We start from the raw sequence: 21,394 nt of genomic DNA on the forward strand, positions 1-21,394 counted from the left end.
GAAGGCCAAGGTCAAAGCCCAGCTCATTGGCAAGATGTGGGGATTCTGAAGACAAGCAGGGCAGGTCCCTCCAAGCATCCTGCCTCTCCAGCTGAGACTCCAGGCCTCCAGGGCAGACAGGAGTGCTGGCCGTGGCAGAGGCACCCCGACGGAAGAGGCCCTGCCTCGCCAGCTTCCCATATCCGTGCAAGTGGCCTGTGGCCCTGGCCCGGGAGCACGTGCTGCCTGTGACTCTACTCGGCAAATCCAGGCGGTGCCTCTGCTGGGGCTCTCCCCCGTCCAAGGACCCTTGGGGATGCAGCTGGTGCCTGCAGACGACAAGATGCCCAGCAGAGCCTCCTGGCTTCCAGGTGGTGGTTTGTTTCCGGACGGATGCGGTGGCACTGGTGTGAATTAGGAGAGTGGAGGGAATTGGTTCCGCTGTGGCTTGAACAGAACCGGGAGCCCGCGGGCCCCGCACCCCTCGGCTCCTCCTGAGCTCAGACTGCTCTTTGCACAGCCATTACCCTGCCTCCTGTTCTAGCAGCCATCACACCGGGGCAGGGGCCGTCCCCAGGCCCTGGGAAGAAAGGACCCGGCTGCAGGAAAGCCTCTGTGTACCAACTCTTCCCTGCCCTCTGAGCCCCCCCGCCAACTGGGATTTGATGAGCCGGAGCTCAGACACCAGCATCCTTTGTCCACACTCCTCTGCCCGCCTCTGGCTTTATGAGCCCCTCTCCTGCCACCTCTGGAGCTCACCCAGCTCCCCACCTCCGCCTCTTGTCATTCCTCACAGCAGGGGTCGGCAAATTTTTTTCTGTAAAGGGCCAGATTATAAATATTTTAGGCTTTGTGGGACACGTGGTCTCGATCACATTTTTTAAAGCAACACTTTAAACACGCACAAGCCATTCTTAGCTTGTGGGCTGTAGGAAGACAGGCCACCAGCTGTCCTTTGCCCACCTCTGACCCCTGCCTTCCAGTTTTGCTGGTGTGCTTCTGAGGCCCTTTTCTTGCCCCAAATGCTGCCGTCCAGGTAGAGAGTCAGGGCGGGAGGGCTGGCCAGGCCTCCCAGGACCCCACCCCCTCTCGCGGGGAGGGTGGCCATTCCTCCTGCTTAATGGGTGTGAACTCCCCTCCCCAGTAACACCAGCTTCTCCCCAGACCCTCCTCTTGTCCCTCGTTCTCACCCTTGCAGCCTGTGTTGCTGGAGAGAATGACAAATTGGGAATTTATGCAGAGGAGCCGTTTTGTTTTTAAGAAGAGCGAAAAGGAGTATCTGAAAAATGCATTAACCGGGGAAAAACATGTTGTTTTCGCTGGGTTCTCCTTCCCCCAGCTCCACCAGCTCCCGAGCAGCCAAATGGAATTTTACCAACTCTGAAACAGTACCGGTGGGCAGAGAAGAAAAGGAGGATTTGTCCTGAGGGAAGTGGAGTTGTTTCCCGAAAGTTAGATGCCGGCACGAGGGTCAGCCTTGGAGTGACAGGCCCAGGACAAAGATGCCTGACGTGGAAGGACAGTGCAACCACATAGCTCCCCTCCCTCCCTCGGCCCTCACGGCCATCTCCCACCCACCCCCCCACCCCGAAGGGCCACCCCTCTCCTACTCCAGTTCCCTTTCTGATCACCCTCTGGGAAATAACCACAGCTGGCCCTTCTTATCTAAACCTTGCCCTCTCCGACTGTGGTTGAAGGGGCAGACTTCCTGACCCAGGATCCCCCTCCCCCTTCCAGAACATTCCATCAGGCTTACCAGCTTCCCCTTGGCCCTTCCTGAGACATGCTTTCCTGCCTGCCCCATCCGAGATTCCCCTCTTTCTTTGTTTGGATGAGAGACCCAGCGCTGGATGAACTACAGAAAATGCCCGTGAACTCCGATGGCTTTGAGGGGCAACAGGTCATTTTTTTGGTCCTGGAAATTGCAGGGTGACCCCACAGTTACCCAGGGGTTCTCTGAGAGTGCCCCATACGAAACTTGTCACACCTTGACCGCTGGCCCCATGCTGCTGTCCACATAGCAGCTCCTTGTCTGCCTGGACTCAGCCTCCCTCAAAGCAGGATGGTCACAGCCTCTTCCAGACCTTCCTCCCGACACACACGAGTCTGCAGGACTTCTCCAGACCTTGCCAGGTTCCTGCACGTTCTCTCTCTCCACCTTTGTTTTTTGGTGACTTCTGGACTGCTTCTCCAGGGAAAGGCCCCAGAACTGGACCCAAAAGACTTGGTGGTTATTCCCCGCATCTCCAGGAAGGGGGGTACTCAAGAGAAGGCCCGTGACGGCCAGCGCACCATATGCCAGAAGGGACCTCCATTCTCCTCTGATGGGCCGTGTGTCCAGGGACCCTTCCCAGTATCAAGGACATCTGGCTGACCATGACCCAGAGATGTCTTTACGAGGGGCTTCCCTAAGTACAGGGTGCAGTGCCCATTGGATTTCCAAGCTTTCTAAGAACCTCTCACCTGGGAGCCTAAACCTGCCTGCACAGTCTCAAAGCAAGATGGAAATGGAGCCCCTCCCTCTTCTCCCAGGGGCCCAGATGGTCAGAGCAAGTAGCCTCTGACCTTTGTTCCGCTGGTGATGAATTAACCTTGGCCGTCTGCGTGCCCCCAGGGCCTGTGCTCTCCTCCCCTAGCCTTCCAGCAGGCCTCTGCCCGGCCCCTTCCCCAATTCTCTCCAGAGAACCTTGCTACGCTCCCAAGGCAGGCTGGGTCTGGGGGCTGCGGACACCTCCCCTCATCCCCTCCCTCCCTCCCTGACTCCCCCCAACTCTGCTCTACAACTGTTGACAGTGCTAAAGTGTGGTTTCTCTCCTGCAGGGCCAGTTTCTTACGCTTTTTTCTTCTCTCTCTTTGTCTCTGTCTCTGTCTCTGTCTCTCTCTTTCCCCCTCCCCGCCCCCACCCACGGGGCCTCCTCGTTTCCTCCCGGCCGGTGGGCTGCCCACCTCGGGCAGGGAAGGCAGGATGGTGGTGCTATCCTTGGTCTTAGGGCTTTCGGAACAGGATGACTTTGCCAATATCCCTGACCTGCAAAACCCAGGAACCCAGCAGAACCAGAACGCTCAGGGGGACAAGAGGTACGAGCACAGGCAAGGGCCTGCGGCGGCAGCGGCAAAGATGGAGGCGTGGAGAGGCCACCTGCCTCCACCAGCCCTGGCCCGGCTGCTGGATGAGGCGGTGGCACCCTCAGCGATCCTGGAGCGGGAGGACTGCCCCCTCCCCAGCTGGTGCCCTCCCACCCCCCCCCCCCCCCCCCCCCCCGGGTGTCCCTTGGGTCCAAGGCCAGTGTGGCTGTCCTGGGACCATTCTGGATCAAGCCTGCTCCCTGGGCACGCTTGCCCTCGCCCGGAGCAAGCCAGCCTTTCTGCCCCATCTCCCTGCTTGCCTCCCCTCATCCTTCATCTCTGCCCTACCCCCTACCCCGAAATCCCCGTTTCTCTGGTGGTTGGGGGGCGGGGGGGATGCAGGGAAGGGGCACCAGCCTGTTCTCCCTCATCCCCGCCACCCCAACCCCCCTCTTGCCTGGAGATCCCGCTGGGGTGTCGGTAGCACCCCACCCCCCCCCCCCGCCGCAGGGGTGCTACAGAGGTATGGCCGAGCTGCTTGGCTGAATGAAGAGAAGCCCCTGGTGGGGAGGGTCTGGGGCATGGGAGAGGCCTGGTGACCAGAAAGAACTGGAAAGGCAGCCCTGAACCTGAGGGAGCAGGAGGAGGGAATGGGCTGAGGGGCCGAGAGCAGCCAGCAGGCGCCGGTCAGGCTCCGTGTTACCAGGTACCCAGCCGCTGGTCCCCAGGAGTTGCCCGTATGGCCACCGCACAGGCCGAGCAGAGGGCTGAGCCTCTAGCCGTCCACAGTCTTGGCCATCAGGAGCTCAGGGAAGCATCTCGTGGTGCCTGCTGTCTCACGGGGCACTCGTGGGGAAGGAGACGGGGTTCAGAGGTCCCGGGGCTCGGGCAGCGTCACAACGGCGGGGTGATCCTGCACCTGGTCTGGCTGCCTCCTATCACCTGGCCTTGGGCTGGGCCAGCCCCACACCTGCAGTCGTGAAGGGAGGGCTCATCACCTTGGTCAGGTCCGCTTCTCGTCAGACCAAAGGCCTGCAGGACAGTGTGCGGGCTGACCGCCAGCATGCCGGCCCTTCTGGCTCTGGTGGTGCCAGAGCCTTGCTCTGCAAACTTGGGCAAGTCGCTGCCCCTGTCTGAGCCTCTGCTTCCTCGTCTGTTGAATAAAGGAGCGGATAGGGTGACCCCTTCCAGCTTGGACATGCTAAGCTTCTAACAAGGGAACAGACCTTCGGACTGGGGGTGGGGGGAGGGCACCCGTCTGATCCTGTCAACCGGACAGGGATCCTGACGGTCCTGGAGGCCCTTAGGGCGGGAAAGACCTGTCCCCGGCTGCCACCAGGGGGCCTGTGGGTTACAGAAGGGTAGGCCAAGTGTTAGACAGCTGACTGCCTGTCCCTCCGGTGACTTCTGGAGACCAGCCCTCTCATTTCATTTTTTCCTGTTGCATGTCTATGGTGGACACAGCCAGAAACCCCCAGAGAGTGGGAGGGGAGAGCGGGACCGGTTCTTTCCCTCAGTGGCACAGATGGTGTCAACCCTCGAGCCCATGTCCTGGGGAGCGGGAGGAACAGAGCCTGCCACCTGGCGCCACAGAAGTCCTGGGCTGGGCCGCGGGCAGGCCAGAGTGCCAAGGGGAGAGGGCCAGGGGGCACGGATGAGAGGCCGCAGGAGGGGGCTGGAAGCCTGCGGCGAACCGAGCTCCTTGCTGGGGAAAGGTGTGAAGCGTGAGGGAGCAGACGCAGGCTGGAAACGAGATTTCACATCACCCATGCGTTCATTAGCTGCCTCCATTTCCACCCACAGCCTATTTTTACCTCTTTGCCATGTAGGTCTAACACGCCCATCCCTTCTGATCATTGCATCAGCTGTCCCTGCCTTCCTGGGAAAGGTGCGTGTAGAGGTGGAGGCCCTGGGCCCTCGCCCCCACCCTGCCTGACTTTCCGGGTGGACACGGGCCATTCCCACCTGGTCACACCCACCCCTTCCATCTCACGGCCTCCGGGGGGGCGTTTCCCGGGTGATTGGGCCCCGCCAGGGTATCCAGAACGGAGCGCTACCTTCCCGGCACTCTCCCCGTCCCCAAGCTTGGCATTGGCATTGGCACCACCCATGGGCCACCCAGCGCCTTAGGGCTCCACTCGTCTGGATTCCCGGCCCTTTGGACCTTGGAATGGGAGGCTCAGGTCAGCTGCCTCTTCCTCTTCAGCTTCTGCCTCCAGACCCAGAGTCTGCCCCTCTGCCCCTGACCCTTCCCTTCCCCACTCAGCTGACCCCTTGGCTGGATGTCTGGGGTGAAGGGTGGGTCTGTCGGCAGTGGGTTCCTGGGAGGCAGAGGGGCCCCGGCAGGAGGCGCAGCCATTCCAAGTCCCTTGAAGCAAGGTAGGGGCGCATCTAGCAAGCGACACGGAGATGGGAAGGTTGGTCACTACCTCCCTCCCAGGATCCTTGGTGGCCTGGAAGCCCCCCATTCAGGATCTCCCAGTCTCCGGGCCTCAGCACCATGGGTCCCAAGAACAGAATGCTCTTGGAAGCCCGGAGGGAGGGAAGGAAGGAGGCCAGGACCACCCCAGGCTCCCATGCCCTGCCGCCTTCACCCATCCTTCCCTGCATCCATCCCATCATGCTCTCTGCCACCCCTTCCACTGCTCCTCGGGATCCAAATGGTTTCCACCGTGGCCCCACCCCCACCTGAGTGGGGTGCGGGGCTGGGCGGGGACTCGGCCACCCCCATCGCTCTCCTCGCCCCCAAACCACCATGTTTCCTCTGTCCCGGTGTGTGTCCCCCGCCTCCTCTCTGCCTCTCCTCTCGGCCGCCTCGCTCGTCCCCTCGTCCACCCTGCAGCCTTCTTCACTAGTCTCCGACTAACCTTTCTTGGCTTCTCTGTCTCTCTGTCTCTCTCTCTCTCTCTCTCCTCTCCTTCCTCCCATCTGCTCCTCACAGGGATGTCCCTGGGCCGGTGACGGGCCCCTCCGCCTCTCCCTCTGCCTCTCTGTGCACTTGTCTCTCTGTCTCTCTCTGTCCTGTGACCTCCGAGAGCTTCCGTGGCGCTGACCATCTACCCAGGCTGCTTTGCAGCTGTGCTGATGCTGTGGTGTGGCCAGAATAACTCCGACTTTCTCATACCTTCAGCAGTCAATCTGGCGCTCTCCTCCTGTCCCACTCTATTTTTAACCTGACTTTACCTCTCCAGCTATTTCAGTGTCCTCTTCCTCCCCGCGCCTGTCTGCGTGCGCACGTGTCCGCGAGTGTGTGTCCCTGTGTGCACGCGCGCACGTGCGTGGCTACGGCCGCACCTCTGGGAGGGACCCCGGGGTGCGGCCCCGGGCGTGGCGGGGGGGGGGGGTGTTTCATGCCGTCGAGGCGAGGCCGGGTTCTCCCAGCTGGTGCGTGTGCGTCTGATCCTCGGGGTGTCTGTCCCCGAAACGGCTCCCTGCTTTTTCTGTTTCAGTTTGTCCCAATTCACACGCACACCTTGGCATGCCTTGGTCTCCCCGAATGTTTCCTCTCGGGATCTAAGTGTGCACATTGCTGCTGTGTGTGGCATCTCACGGCTCTGGTTGACCTGCCTTGTTGCTGTGCCATTCTCTCCCTGGTCCCCTGGGTGTCTGTGGGGCTTGTGTGCGCTCGTGTGTGTGTATATGTGTGTGTGTGTGTGTGTGTGTGCACGCACGTGCACACCTTGCTGTTGGGTCCGGGTATCTTCCCTCCGGGGCCTGGCATATTCTGTGCATGTCTGTCTGCCCGTCGTGGCCAACTATGTGCTGACAGCTGGTTCATACCAAGGGTGTGCGTGTCTAGCCCGTGTGTCTGTGGCTCTGGGACTCTCCGAGCTGTTCTATCGTAGCCTGTCGTGAGCCCTACGCCGCCAGTCTTTCCGTCTTTCCCTCGCTGCCTGCCCCACCTCTCCTCCTCATGAGGTGTTCCAGCCTGGTCCCTGGGCAGGCTTTTAGTGTCCCCTTTCTGAGCCCCAGCTGGATGGGGCCTGGGCTCACCACCCAGCTTTCCGGGATCAGCATGGAGTCGGGGTTGCACACAGGGCCTCCCGCGGAGTGGTCCGATCCGGGGCTTCCCGGTGGTGCCCCGTCTCTCTCTGACCCTGGGTGAGAGCCTTCTCCCCTGCACAGTCCTCAGAGCGAGAGAGGAGTGGGGACTGGGGAGCAAGGGGGTGTAGACTCGCCCTATCCACCAGGTGGCTGTTTAAATCTAAATTAGTTTGAGCCGAACAAAGCTGAACATTCTGTTCGCAGTCGCACTGGCCACTTCCAATGCTCGGTAGCCACATATGGACAGTGCAGAAATAGAACACTGCTGTCATCGTAGAAGGTTCTGCTGGCCAGAGCTGTGTGGACAGTGGGCCTGACCTCACCTGGTCAGTCTGAAGGGCACCTGTGTTCTCAGCCCGAACAAACACAGGTGGGGCCTCTGGGATCCGGCACCCTGGGCGTGTTTGCAGAGGGTAGTGACGCAGAGGGGTAACATGGATGTGCCACCAGGGGAGCCTCCCCTGCTGGGTTGGAGCCAGCAGGGACGACAGGGGCCTCTGGGGAGGGGCGCACGCTCAGATACCACCGTGCAAGCAGTGCCCGGATTGGGGGGGGGGGGGTTTTTGGGGGGGAGTGGGAAGAGTGGGAATACCCACCAAAACAGCACCCACGGGGCCAGCCACGCCGAATTACGCTGAGGCGAAGGGAATGGGCCCTGAGCGCTGGTTTAGGGGGAAACCAGGCCTCCCCATGGACAAGAGCCTAACTCTTGCTGACCCACAGGAGTGGCAGCTGCTTGGGTCTCAGAGAAGGTCCCGCCGCCACCCAGGCCAAGGTGCCCAGCCCAGCCCACCTCCCGACCCGTGCTCATTCGGATTCCCCCCACCCCCAGGTTGCCTGCAGGAGGGAAGGCGGTGAACACAGCCCCAGTGCCCGGCCAGACACCCCACGATGAGTCTGACCGCCGGACCGAGCCACGCTCCTCCGTCTCGGACCTCGTCAACTCCCTCACCAGTGAGATGCTCATGGTGAGAAGGGCGGGAGGCCTGGGCCCCAGGCAGGAGCTGGATTGGGGGGGGGGGGGGGGGCAGGGGAGGGGACGCGTGTGGCAATTGGTGACGGCATGGGAGTTGTCCACTCAGGAAGGGAAACCGGCATGGTGACTGAGTGAGTGAGGCTTGGGTTCTTTTCTGAGCTCTTTCATCAAAACAGACTCTCTGTGCCTCAGTTTACTCATTGGTCAAATGAGAATAAGAACGCCCGTCTTTCTCCGGTCTCTTTCTGAGTTGAGTGGGGGAAAACCTACTCATGTGAGATATTTTTATGATCGTCCAAGGAAAGGCTTGGGGCAGAATGCGTCCCCTCTCTTGGACTGGCGCCCCACTGAGTGGAGGTGTGAGGCAGAGCTTCCAATGGGGTGGGTCTCATACGCCCATTCTTGGGACCCTCCCCCCCCGCCCCCATTGCTGGGGGCCAGATGAGGCCCCAAGATAACAGGAGAGTAGGAGCCCCCCTGATCATGATTCCTACGAAGGAACAACTGTGGTGAGGGCCTTCTGTGCACACCCCACTCCACCGGGATCCCAGCCCTGTGGTTCCGGGGCATTTTCACCAAGACGGAGGTTGCAGCTCCACGTTGCGCCCCCTGGTGGCGGCAGCAGCAAGGCACAGCCATCTGCCCCACTTGTGCTCCCCAAAGCGCCCCAGGAGGGCCGCCACAGGGCCGGGACACTGTGACACGGAAGCCAGAGGTTTGCAGGTGGCAGTCGAAGTTTGGCAGCTCCGAAATCCCAAGGAGGCTTAGGGCATCAAGTTGGGAAGCCGGTGCCTGCTGTGTTCCTACTGGACCTGACCTGGGACAAGTCATTCCCGTTCCCCAGACCTGAGTCCCCTCCCCGATCCCTCCTGTAGAGAGAGAGAAGCGGGTGTGCGGGCTCTCAAGCCCTTGCCAGTGCTGACACCATCCAGTTCAGAGTTCCCTTGCCCGTGGCCTGGTGCCACAACTGCCACCTGCCTGAGGCCCCAGAGCCCCAGGCCCCACCCTTCGCCCCCATAGCACTCCAGCCAGCTCTAACCATCCACCCCCAGTGCCCCTTTCTAGCCCGGGAGCTTCTCACGTTGTAACATGCACACGAATCGCTGGGAGATCTTGCGAAAATGCAGATTCCCGCAGGTGCGCCTCGCTGGCTCAGGCAGAAGAGCGTGCGACTCTTGATCTCAGGGTCATGAGTTCGAGCCCCATGTTGGGTGTAGAGATTACTTCGATAAACAAAACTTAAAAAAATACCGACTCCCGGTCAGCAGGCCTGAGGTGGAGCCTAGAGTCTGCGTTTCTCTTGGATCTAGATTAGGGCATCAGATTTTCTCTGCTCCAGATTTGGTCTCCCTTGGGCCTCGACACCTAGGCCCCTGCACGCCTGGCCCTCCTCTGCTCTCTTGTCCGTCTTCCCCACCCACATGGATGGGCCCAGCCATACTGACCCCTGGATGGGCCCTGCCCCGGCCCATCCTGCCTCCCTGCACAGCCCCCTAATGGGTTACAGCTTCCTGGCAGTCAGGATCCCAGAAGGGACTGGCCCGTTCCCAGCCAGCTCGCTGCCTGCTGCTTGCTGCCCCCAGGGAGGAACTGACAGCATCAGGCCGAGGAAGACAGTGCAGGCCCGAGGGCCCTCTCACGGGGTAGGCTCCGGCTGAACCCTGAGCTCAGAGGTGGGCAGGCAAGGTCTAATTGCCCAACCCTAGCCCAAAGCAGGGTCATGGTCATTAATGATGAAGATAAGCAGGCCCCTGGCTGGCAGAAGCTTGGGGTCAGGAGTTAGGCCCCCACTGCTGGCCCAAGGAAGGGACTGAGGGAAAAGGGTTAGAGGGCACGCCAGGCCACACCCCTGTCTGAGTCACCCCGGCTCTGGCATGCTTTTTGATGCTTGTTTCTACTGGGGCAGGGGCTCAGGCAACATCTCCCCTAGGGCCACAGCAGGGGTGGCCAGTCTGGTTGCCGTGGAAACAGCTCCTCGGGCTGCCCCGGCTGGTTAATTAGGGCTTAGGACTGTAGTTTTGAAAAGCCGGGAGTGGGCACGGAGTGAGGCCCAGCCTGGGCCTCCCACCCCCTATTTGGGAACCAAGAGCCAAGTGACCAGAGGGACCTCAGTTGGGGCTGGGGCCACCTGGGCTCCGGTCACCAGGGACTCCACCCAAACTACAGAAGGAACAGGAGGGGCAAGAGGTCTTTGCTGGCCCTGCCTACTCACGTGAGGCCCCGGGCTAGGCTGGCAGCGGCCAGGGCCAGACTGCAGAGTAGGACGGGAACCCACCGAACCCTCCCAGGAGCCCCGCGGGATACATGCTATGGTCCCATTCTGCAGATGCAGAATCTAAGGTTCACAGGCAGTGAGGCTGGTACCGGCACAGGGAGGGAGTGCAGGGGCACACCGGACCTGGGGAGGGAAGCCACGTTCTCAGTGGGCCTGCGGGGGCCCTGGATCCGGCCAACGGGTAGGAGCTGGAGGGACCCTCTTCCACGGCGAGGAGGAGCAGGGGAGGCCGCTCAGCCCGCCTTCCAGCTCCAGACGGGACCAGGGTGAGGCCGATGAGGCCCCGGATGCTGGATCTGAGTGTCAGAGTGAGGGGAGCCAGGACACCCGTGATGGCTGGGTGCTGACCTGGCTTTGAGTTTCAACTCCCTGTTGACTCAGGGGTGACTTGAGGCACGCTGATCACCTCTCTGCGCTCCAAACCGACCTGGTACATGGTAGTGCCTGCCTCACTCAGAGGTCGTAGGGAGTAAATGAGTACAGGGCAGAGAGCACAGGGCGAGTTACTGTTCTTCGTGTGATTCAAATCTTCTCACCTGGGGCGGGTGAGTCCTCACGGGCTTGAAGGGGGAGGGGTGGTTCTCGAAATTGCCCTGGGACGTGAGGCTGCCTTGGTGGAAAGAGTGGGCTTTGAGGTCAGAGAGGGTCCATACTGCTGTGCAATCTTGGCCGTGTGACTTAACCTCTCTGAGCCGGTCTCCTCAGCTAGAGAGTGGTGATAAGTGCCTCGCCCGACTGTTGGCAGGATTCAGTAAGAAGGTGATGTAAGAGTCTTCTGCCATGGTAGGTACACACTATATATATTCTTATTATCTGTATTATTTGGTATCTCAGAGCCTGGAGGAAGGACAGGGCACACGGAAGACTTCTGCAGGGGAAGTGGGGAGAGAAAATGGGCCAGCAGTTTTGGCCTAAAATGTGGTAACATGAGCACCGACTCTGGCTCTCCTCCAGTCACCGGAAGAGCTTTCAGAGAGAGGGATGCCTGGGCCCCTTGGACCCCTGGGTCTGGAGTGAGACCCGGGGAGCTGGGAAACCTCCCCACGTATTCCCAGTGAGCAGCCACAGCCGAGAAGACTTGGCTGGGAGACCCTCCCCCAAATTACTTCCTAGGTTTTCAACATCAGCGTGGGAAGGGGACACCCACGCCACCCTCCACGTGTATGTCTGTTGCGGGCCCCACCCCCAGAGTGGGACCGAATGCAGGTGGAGCCCTTCCTTCCAGTGGCCCTCAGCCCCGGGGTGCGGTACAGACAGCTGAGGAGCTTTTAAAACAATTCTGCCGCCCGGGCCCTCGCCAGCCCCATCAAATCGGGCTCTCTGGGGACGGGGCCTGGGAACCTGTATTTTTAGCATCTCTACGTGAATTTATGCCTTACACAGATTAGATGTGGCTCCTGAAAACTCGCCTGTCTCATTGCGTAAATCACGTCACTCTCAGAACCCCAGAGAGTCACCTTCCAAAGAAATAGCTTGGCCAACTCTTTTGAGATGGGAGCGGTCTCCCTGATCTGTTCTGTGGGCCCCGCAGAGCTGTGGAAGGGCGGAAGGCAGGAAGGGGACGCTCGGGGGACCCAGGGCTTCCAGGGGAGGCCAGGGGCTGGGGTGCGCACTGCTCTGGGGTTCCGGGGGACGGGGGCTGTCCCGGCTCTGCGCCCCCCCCCCCTTGCGGGACCGGAGCATCCTGGCCCAGATGTGAACGTGAGATAGATCACCACCAGCCCCACATTGCGCCCAGAGGGAGAGCCAGCTCTCAGCAGCGGGGACGTGGCCTCAGGCACAGGGAGACTTCCTAACCCCGCCGGCCTCTCCCCCACCCCCAGCTGTCCCCAGGCTCCGAGGAGGACGAGGCCCACGAGGGCTGCAGCCGGGAGAACCTGGGCCGGATCCAGTTCAGTGTCGGCTACAACTTCCAGGAGTCCACACTCACTGTGAAGATCATGAAGGCCCAGGAACTGCCAGCCAAGGACTTCAGCGGCACCAGCGACCCCTTTGTCAAGATCTACCTGCTGCCGGACAAGAAGCACAAGCTGGAGACCAAGGTGAAGCGGAAGAACCTGAACCCCCACTGGAATGAGACCTTCCTCTTTGAAGGTGAGGCTGGGGCCGCACCCCACCCCCACCCAGAGTCCCCTCTTCCCCGCCACCACGGCCCGCTCAGCTGCACGGGTACAGACGGGCGCACCCACGCGCGCATCCACACCTGCGTGCACCCGCCCACGCAGGCACGTGTTTGAGCCCAGTGAACCTGCCCATTTCGCGTCTAGCTGGGATCAGGTTCCCGGGCCGTGGGAGCCGCACCACGGCCAGAGGCCCGGGAACCGAACTAGACCACCTCCTGGGCTTTCAGCTCAGACACAGGGCTCACCCTGAGTGAGGAGGGCAGGCAGGCAGGGAGGCGTCCACAGGACCCAGGGGCGGAGCACCGGGAGCAGTCATAGGTTAGCGGTTGAGAGCACGAGCTATGCACACCCCCCCCCCCCCCCCCCCCCGGCCCCCACCCGCCGCCCTCCCCCCCCCCCCCCCCCCCCCCCCGCCGGCTGTCTGTTCGAAATCCGGCTCCGCCACTTCCTAGCCGTGTGACCGGGGGCACGTTCCTGAACGTCTCTGTGTCGCGGTTTCTTCATCTCTAAGACAAAGATAATCCCAGTGAGGGTTGGAGACAAATCCGTGAATTGCGAAGGCAGGCACGATATCCAGAGAACCCATGAGCGCAGTTTGTTAAATACACTCTGTCCGCTCCCCTTCGCTGAGCCCTTCCCCTGTACTTCCTCCCGCCCCCACCGCATCCAGATACACGGGAACAACAGCTCTGAACCATGCCCCTGGCTCCTAGAGAGCACTGAGACAAATGTCTCTCCTGCAGACTCTCTCTGAAGGCCGCCTTTATCTCTTATCTCTGAGGATGCGAGGTAACCAGGAAGCTGGGTGCGAGATCAGGGAGTGATTTCCGTCCCAGCCCTTTTTTGGTGCCTGGGCTCCACTTAAAGAAGCCATTGCCCTTTCCTGACACGGCTCAACCAGTGAGAATAGGTCCCTACAACTCCAACTGCCAGGTGCCTTGGCGCTCTGGAATTTTCAGTGTGTGCCCCGAGGAATCTTCCCTGCCTGGTGTCCCAGCCATTTGACACCCCACCCGTTCCGCAAGGTGGCAGCCAGCTCGCCTCAGATAAATCGTTGAGGGTGAGCTAGTGGGTGCTTGTGTGTTTCCGGACCCTTCTCCTCCCCAGTGCGGTGTGGGGGCCGGGGAGAGGCCCCGCTCTGCAGGTGCGTGTAGCCAGCTGACGGGGCGAGGTTTATGAGCATATCTTCGATCCACTGGTCTCTTCTGCAACATTTATCTAGACTCAGCGATGGGCTGGGCGCTGTTCTCGGCACTGGGGGGTGCAGAAAAGGGCAAGGCACCATTGGCCCTCAAGGCGTTCCTGATCTAATGGAAGACACAGACGTGTAGATAATGAAGGCGTACGCTGCAGGGCAGATGCTGTAGGAATCCACTACGAGCTCCCCTTGGTAGTGTTGGAAGACATTCCCCAGAGTGGGAGCCATTCAGGATGGGTTTTGATGGATGAATAGGAGTTTGCCCAATAAGAGTCTTCCTCCTCTGCTGTTGAAGAGGCTGACTCCTGTGCGGCGACCTCCTGGAGCCGCCACCGTTTCTAGAACACTTGTCCTCATGCGTTTCACCTGGATAGATGCCAAAGGTCCCCTGGGCAGGTCCCTGGCGGGGGGGCAGTGCGGAGGGGGGACTCCCAGATGAGCAAGACAGAGCCCCCTTCGGTCTGAGGAGGAAGCCCTGAAGAAATTCAGAGGCTGGGGACTTGGGGAACATAGGATTTCCCCTTCCAGCACACCACTCCTCTCAGAGGCATTTCTGCTTCTAGCATCTGGCCGAACGTGCCAGAATCCTCCAGAGCTCTTTCTTTCCCTTCATCTTCTCCACCAGTCGGGCTGAGGTGTTAAGTGTCCTCTCTCCTTCCTGCTCACACCCTAGTTCAGGCCCTCACCATCTCAGGCCTCCAGGCTGACCTAGACCCCCTGCGCCTCCCAGGCCGGCCCCTCCTCTGACCAAGCCTCCCCGGTCCAATGACTCCGGCTTCAGCCCTTCCCCAAGGCCTCCTACCATCCATTTCCATCCCACTCAGGCTCCCTCCCCTGGCTCTCCCTCTGGTCTTATCTCCCGCTGCACCCCGGCACACTCCAGCAGCTCGGTCAGGCCATTTCGCTGGCATTCATTCATTCTTCCAATTATTGATCCACTTAAACAAATACTTATCGAGTGCCTACTATGTGCCAGAAACAGCGTTAGATGCTGGGATCCGGTGGTTGAGGGCAGCGATGCCTTCCTGGAAATCCTCGCCTAGTGGGAGTCAGACTCAAGGAAACAGATACATCTCTGTGACAGCCCCGGGGTGTGTGACGTGAAAAGAAATTGCTGGAACGTAGAGCAGGGGATCCGACCCCGTCTGGGATGTCAGGAAGGAAAGCGGTGACCTGTTCAGGAAGAGGAAAGGCCAGGGTGGGTCACAGAGGCGCCACCAGGCAGGAGAAGCCGGGTGCCGAAAAGCCGGGAAGGAGGCTGGTGCGGTGAGAGCCCATCGCCGGCCAAGAGTGCTCACAAGAGGGGCAGAGAGAGGTCAGCGGGCCAGGCTGTACAGAAGGACTTGAAGCCAAGGCAGGGCACGCAGCTTTTACTCTAAGTGCCCTGGGAGCCACTGAAAGGCTTTAAGCGAGGGAGCGTCATGATGTGATTTCTATTTTTAAGGGATCGCTCTGCTGTGTTGACAATGGACGGTAGGAGAAGGCGTGCAAGTAGGGAGGGCGGTTTGGAAACTCTCGCGGCTCTCTAGGCAAAATGTGCCAGCGGCGGGGATGAGGGAGGAGAAGGGGACAGCCGCAGGATCTGTTGAGGAACAGTGAAGGACAGGCCGATGCCCTGGAAGGAAGCAGGGGGGGAAGCGCGAGTCCTAGGACAAGCATCCACTCCTGTCTCTCTGTGTCTTTGCCGCTTCCTCCACCTCGAGTCCTCCTGGGACTTGGCTTCTGGTGGCCGTGGCCACCTCCGACAGGGCCACCAGCCCAGGCTTGTCTCGGGATGATCGGCAGTGGCAGGGCTTCCCAGAGAGAAAGGGGCCGCTGCCCGGCCACCAAGACAGCCATGTGACAAACGAGTGGGTCAGTGGTCCCCGTTCTGCTCTCTATCAGCTGGGAGACTTGGGGCAAGTAATTTAAGCCATCCGCAGCTCAGTCTCCTCTTCTGTGAAACATACGAGATGCCATCCACCTTGGAGAACTGTCAAGAGAGACAGATGTGACGGGGACAGTTCTTGCTAATGCTGCGGGAAGGTCTGAATTCGGCTGCTGCCTGCTGTGCCTCAGTGGGGCGGCAGCGGGACCGCACGGGGGCCGGCCCTCTTCCTCCCGGGGCCTCCCTGCCCTGGAGCATCACCCTGCCCAGGCCCTGTGTGGCCCCTCTGTCTCGCTCTTCACCCAGGCTGTCTGTCCCCCAGGTTTTCCCTACGAGAAGGTGGTGCAGAGGGTCCTCTACCTCCAGGTCCTGGACTACGACCGCTTTAGCCGCAATGACCCCATTGGAGAGGTGTCCATCCCTCTCAACAAGGTGGACCTGACCCAGATGCAGACCTTCTGGAAGGATCTGAAGCCATGCAGCGATGGGAGTGTAAGGCCCCACTTGTGGGTCCCTGGCTTGGGGGCTGGCAGGTCAGGGCTGGCAGATCTGGTCCTGTCCCCTGGCATGTCAGGAGGGGGGGGGGGGAGGTGCAGCCAGCGCACAGGGCAGCGGAGTTCCCGCCCTGGGTCTCAGAGCTGGTGCACCGCGCTGGGGAGAATTGCCTGAGCTGTGACAAGGAACCTGGACTCTGCTCAGGGAGTGGGGGCTCATGGGGGGTGGGGGTGGCGCCCAGAACTGCCAGATGAGGGGACACCAGGTGTGACAGAGGTGACAGATGGGGGTGGGTAAGCACCCCAGCCAGCCAGAGTTCTCTAACTGTCCCCTCTCCCCTAGTCCCCAAGCCCTCCTGTTCTCCCTCCCAGAGGAGCCGAGGCAAGGCTGGGGGACAACCCTCTCCAAAGCCCAGGCTCACCCCCCCCCACCTTATCCCTCCCAGGGGAGCCGAGGGGAGCTGCTCTTGTCTCTCTGCTACAACCCCTCTGCCAACTCCATCATCGTGAACATCATCAAAGCCCGGAACCTCAAAGCCATGGACATCGGGGGCACATCAGGTGCTGGGGCCTGTCATCACAGAGGGTGGATGGACTGGGGAGTTGTGGGGACGTGAGGGCCATGCTGGATGTGGAAAGCAGGGTCTGAGCTGTGGCACTCACCCCTGACCGTCCTACCCCACCTCTGGTCTCAACTCCTCTACCCTAGAGCCCTAGGTGGCCCCCTCTGGAGCACCCCTGGGGTCAGCATCATCTTGGACTCTCCCCTTACCAGAATCAGAGAGAAGGGGAGCACTGTGGTGGGAGACCTGGGCTCCAGCCTCAGCTCGGACACTACTGTGGGGCTCGGCCTCTGTGGGGTTGGGTTTCCTCCTTTCTGTTCACAATAGGGCCCTGGGTGATGGCTGAGGTCCCTTCCAGTTCACCCATCCGCTGGTCCCCAGATCCCTCTCCTTGTTGCTTAGGGCTTTCCTCACCTTCTGGGGAAAGCTTACAGTCCCTCCTGCCCCAGTTTCCACACTTGGAGAAGGAGGGGGATCCTGGGGAGCCCCCCACACTGCCCATCTGACCCTTCTCCTACCCATCTGCCAGACCCCTACGTGAAGGTGTGGCTGATGTACAAGGACAAGCGGGTAGAGAAGAAGAAGACAGTGACGATGAAGAGGAACCTGAACCCCATCTTCAATGAGTCTTTTGCCTTTGATATCCCCACTGAGAAACTGAGGGAGACAACCATCATCATCACTGTCATGGACAAGGACAAGCTTAGCCGCAATGACGTTATTGGCAAGGTAGGGGCCTCGTGGGAGGGGTAACGCACCTGTCCTCACAAGAAGGAGCAGGGGTAGTAGGTGAGCTCAGGGCTGAGCAGCAGGAGAGAGAAGGGCCAGTCTTTTCCCCTCTCTGGGCCTCCATTTCATCTGGAAATGAGAGGCTAGGACAAAATCTCCCTTAAGTGTCCTCCTGTGGGTTCAGCAGCTCAGGACAGACCACTGGGAGGGCAGGGAAAGAAGGAAGTGGGAGAAAGAAGCGCCCTGGATCCCCAAAAGAGGATTTTCTGGACAGGACCCTCGGGCAAGGTAAGGACCTCCGAGCAACGTCACCCAGGTCCCATCTTCAGAGGGCAAGCTATGCGGGCCAGTGTCAAGAGCTGCAGCGAGACTCCAAATACCTGGCTTCAGTTGCCACCTCATCTGCTACTAAAAGCTGTGTGACCTTGGGCAAGTCACTTGTCTCTCTTTACCTGCGGTATCCTCATTTTTTAAAAAAAGTGTATTGATTTATTTGGAGAGAGACAGAGACAGTGCAAGTGGGGGAGGAGCAGACAGAGAGGGAGAGAGAGAGAGGGAGAGGACTCCGGGCTGCCAGAGCAGTGCCCGATGTGGGGCTCGAACTCAAAAAAACATGAGATCATGATCTGAGCTAAACCCAAGAGTCAGACGCTCAACAGGACTGAGCCACCCCGGCGCCCGAAGTGCCCTCGTTTGTAAAACGGAGCTAATAGTACCAACCCTATAGCACTTCACCCAATGGTGTGAGAATTGCCTGAGATATGTGGGTATCCTCCTTGTAGAAAGTGACCTCTTCTCATCATCTACTAACCAAAAAATCCATGCCAGGCCTTCGGTTTTTCCGGGATGTGATTCTGTGACACAAACCTTTCTGTTTCTCTACTTTGAAATGTCTGTCCCTGTGTTCATTTATGGTTTTAGTGTTGAGAGGTTGGGCTTGGGAATCAGACCTCCTGGGCCCAGCCCCCCTCTCGACAGCCATGACCTTTCTGCGCCCCATCTCCTCCTCTCACGATGAGAGTAAGACAGTCCTAACCTCACAGGCGACACCCCTAGTACAGTGCTTAGAAGGTATGTGTTAGCTGCCATTATAATAAAAGTTATTTTTGAAACATTCCTACTAAGGGCATGTTTGTGCATCTGGGCGCGGAGCTTTGACCAGGAGCAGTGCAGGAAGCCAGTGATCAGGGCAGGCCAGGTGAAGGACAGATGCCAGACGCCCGTGAGGAGAGACTATGGATCACCTGGTCTTACCCCTGGCGCGACCCAGGGGTAAATGGGGGTAAATGGGAAAGGATGGCCTGGGCCCCCGCAGGGAAGGGGGCCAAGGTGGAGGCAAGCCTCAGACAGATGGGGTTGAAGAACTTAGCTCCTGGGGCTAAGGGAAGCAGGGGGCCTCAAAGAGGATACCTGAGTCCTGCCCCCCACCTGGTATGGCCCAGGGAGCATGACTGGCCAGCCTGTGGTCACAGGTGGGACAGTTTCTCAGGGTGGCGTCACCCATACCCCAGCAGGACCATGTGTTCCGAGCAGGCCTGAGGCCTGCTAAGCCCCCTCCTTGACCAGCTGGGGCCAAGGGCCACATAGCCACATCTACTTCTAAGCTTTTCTGAAGCTTAGCCTTTTCGAGTTGGGTGTCCTTTAGATACAAATTATAGCTGCTTTTGAAACCATCTTCTGTTGCCCGAACCAAGGTGAAGGAGGATTGGTTCTCACTTTGGCCTGGGTAGCTCAGGGAGCCCTATGCTTCTAACCGGCCACCGGTCACAAGGCTGGGGTCAGCTGGAGGACCACGTGCACGGCGCCACGAGGCCGCCCCTAACGCAGAAGGCTGCAGGATTGGGCTGATAGTGCAGAGCCAGAAGGACCTAGATTTAAATTCCTCCGCACAACTTACAAATTCCGTGACTGTGGGTGAGTTTCTTCACTCTCCACGCCTTTGTTTCTCCATCTGTAAAATGGGGATCCTATACCTGCCGCACAGGTAAGGATAGGATGATCTGTGTGTAGAAAGCCCCGAACCCGGGGCTCAGTGTGCAGTAAGTGGTGAGGAGGTAGGAGGACTCGTAAGGCAGGAGAGATTGACAGCAGCCAACAGGTAGGGCAGGGAAGGGCGTGGGAACAGACCGTCTCCACCCCACCTTCGACCCCCATCCCCCACTGCAAAGCAGGTCAGGAGTCTTAACTGGGAAGGGCCAGGCATGCCCAGGCTCCCGGAGGGAAGTGCCACTAGGAAAGTAGGTCATTGCTGGCAGGGAGGAGGCCGGAGGGAGCCTCTGAGGGGAGGTTGTCTCTGTGGGCGGAGGTCCCTTGGTCCCCAAGATCTTGATCTTGGGGTGTCATTGAGGAGATGGAGTGTCACCCCCGGCGGGGGCAGGGGCCGATGCCTCCTCCGAGAGTATCACTGAGACCGTGCTCTTCCCTTTCTTCCCAGATCTACCTGTCCTGGAAGAGCGGGCCCGGGGAGGTGAAGCACTGGAAGGACATGATTGCCCGTCCCCGGCAGCCGGTGGCCCAGTGGCACCAGCTGAAGGCCTAAGTGGGGCCAAGGGAGGCCCAGGGGGCCGAGGGCCCGGGTCCCCATCATGCCCTCACCACTTTATGCACAATGCCAGGCCTGGCCCCCCGCCGTAGGTGAGGGGAGGACCCTGAGGGCTTGGCCATGGAGGGGTCCCAGGAGTCAGTTGGGCCCCGTTTCTAGGAAGTTCCAGCCTCATCCTCCACTTGTCCAGCTCTGGGGGAGGGGCTCTGGGAGCCATTTTCCTGCTTTGCCCCTTTCCTTCCTGACTTGCTGATACTAAAGAAGTGAGGGAGAGTGTGAAGGCCAGACAGGCAGACGGGCAGATCCCTCCAGAGGCCCGCCAGGTGGGCACGGTCCCCCGTTTTCTTTAAGGCAGTGCCTGGAGTGGAGAGAAGCTGCCTCCTCCCCAGCTCCCGATGCGGGCCCAGGAGAGGGGAGGCCGGGGCGTTTGGCCCCGGCCTGGCCAGGAAAGGCCCATTCCCCGGGCAGTTTCAGGTGCCGACTGGGCCCTGAATGCCAAGGATAGTATATAGCCCGCTCCGGGGTCCTGGAGCCGCAGCCTGTGTCCTTGCGTCGTGTCCACTGTGTGCGCGCGTGCGTGTGTGTGTGTGTGTGTGTGTGTGTGTACGGGGGTGGGGGCGCTCTTACCCTGTCCCCACCCCCGGGGCCGGCAGTGCAGAGAGGGCAGGGTTTCATAAAGTGAGGCAGGGCAGGAGGCTGAGAGAGGTCTACGCACAGAGCCAGGGGGTGGGCTAGGAGAGGCAGGTGAAGGGGGGACTGGGGAAAGGTGGGGGGGGGGGGGAGAGGGGCAGACAGTGGAGCCGGGCTGAGAACGTGGCTGCCTCCTGCCGCCTCCACCCTGAGCCCCTCTCTGCTCAGTGTTCTCCAGTAGCTCCCTGCCTAGCGATTTCATCTCTTGCACATCATTTCACACCTTTTAGGCACCTACTGTATGCATCACATTCCACCAGGACTCACCTCCCTTCCTTCTCAGGGCCCAAGCCCCCCCACTAGCTCTCTTCTCCAGCACCATCATGCAGACACCCTCAGCCTTCCGGGATCTCATATCCCAGCCAAGCTGGCAATATTCTCCATGCTTCCCAGTTTCCTTCTCCTTCCCTATCTCTACCCCGGTGCCCACCCCCCCCACGCTGTAGGAACCTCTGCATCCTCCCCCTCCCCCGTGTTCACAGACCCTCCCTTCCATTCGCAGTCAGGAGTCTCTGGCCCCACCTTCTTTCCCCAGCAGCCGCTTCTGCCCCTCAGGTCAGGCAGGAAACCAGGAAAAGTCCAGGATGCTGCAGGTTCTGAGGTTGCCCCACACAAGCTGTGGTTTCTCTGCCTCAGCGGCTGCAGAGACTAAAACTGGCTTCCCCTTGGAGACAGCAGATTCCGAGATGATCCCTGCTTAAGCCTGCTCATCCCCACCAGGGTCCTGATACTGATACAAGGCAGCTGGCGACTGTCTCAAGTCCAGGGGTCCGCGAGCCTGGGCCTGACATTTCTGACACACGCCACCAGGTGGCGCCCGGATACCACATCTGTGGCTGCTATCTGGG

The 21,394-nt window shown here is 60.1% G+C and overlaps 1 protein-coding gene across 2 annotated transcripts in view; it reads left to right on the forward strand.

Annotated features, from left to right (window-relative positions):
* The window catches only part of SYT7 (synaptotagmin 7), a 60,774-nt gene extending 39,749 nt beyond the window's left edge, over positions 1-21,025 (forward strand). The window contains exons 7-13 of one of the 2 annotated variants that reach the window (XM_049644986.1): positions 2,935-3,057; positions 7,922-8,057; positions 12,164-12,434; positions 15,851-16,020; positions 16,469-16,583; positions 17,115-17,314; positions 19,749-21,025. In XM_049644986.1, coding sequence (XP_049500943.1) covers positions 2,935-3,057; positions 7,922-8,057; positions 12,164-12,434; positions 15,851-16,020; positions 16,469-16,583; positions 17,115-17,314; positions 19,749-19,853 — 1,120 coding nt within the window. In that variant the 3' untranslated portion in view covers positions 19,854-21,025. The remainder of the gene's footprint in view (positions 1-2,934; positions 3,058-7,921; positions 8,058-12,163; positions 12,435-15,850; positions 16,021-16,468; positions 16,584-17,114; positions 17,315-19,748) is intronic. The other variant, XM_049644976.1, reaches the window with a different exon arrangement.
* Positions 21,026-21,394: the final 369 nt, after the last annotated feature.

Source organism: Panthera uncia, chromosome D1 (assembly GCF_023721935.1).
Source record: "Panthera uncia isolate 11264 chromosome D1, Puncia_PCG_1.0, whole genome shotgun sequence".
In the NCBI taxonomy this organism is placed as follows: Eukaryota; Metazoa; Chordata; class Mammalia; order Carnivora; family Felidae; genus Panthera; species Panthera uncia.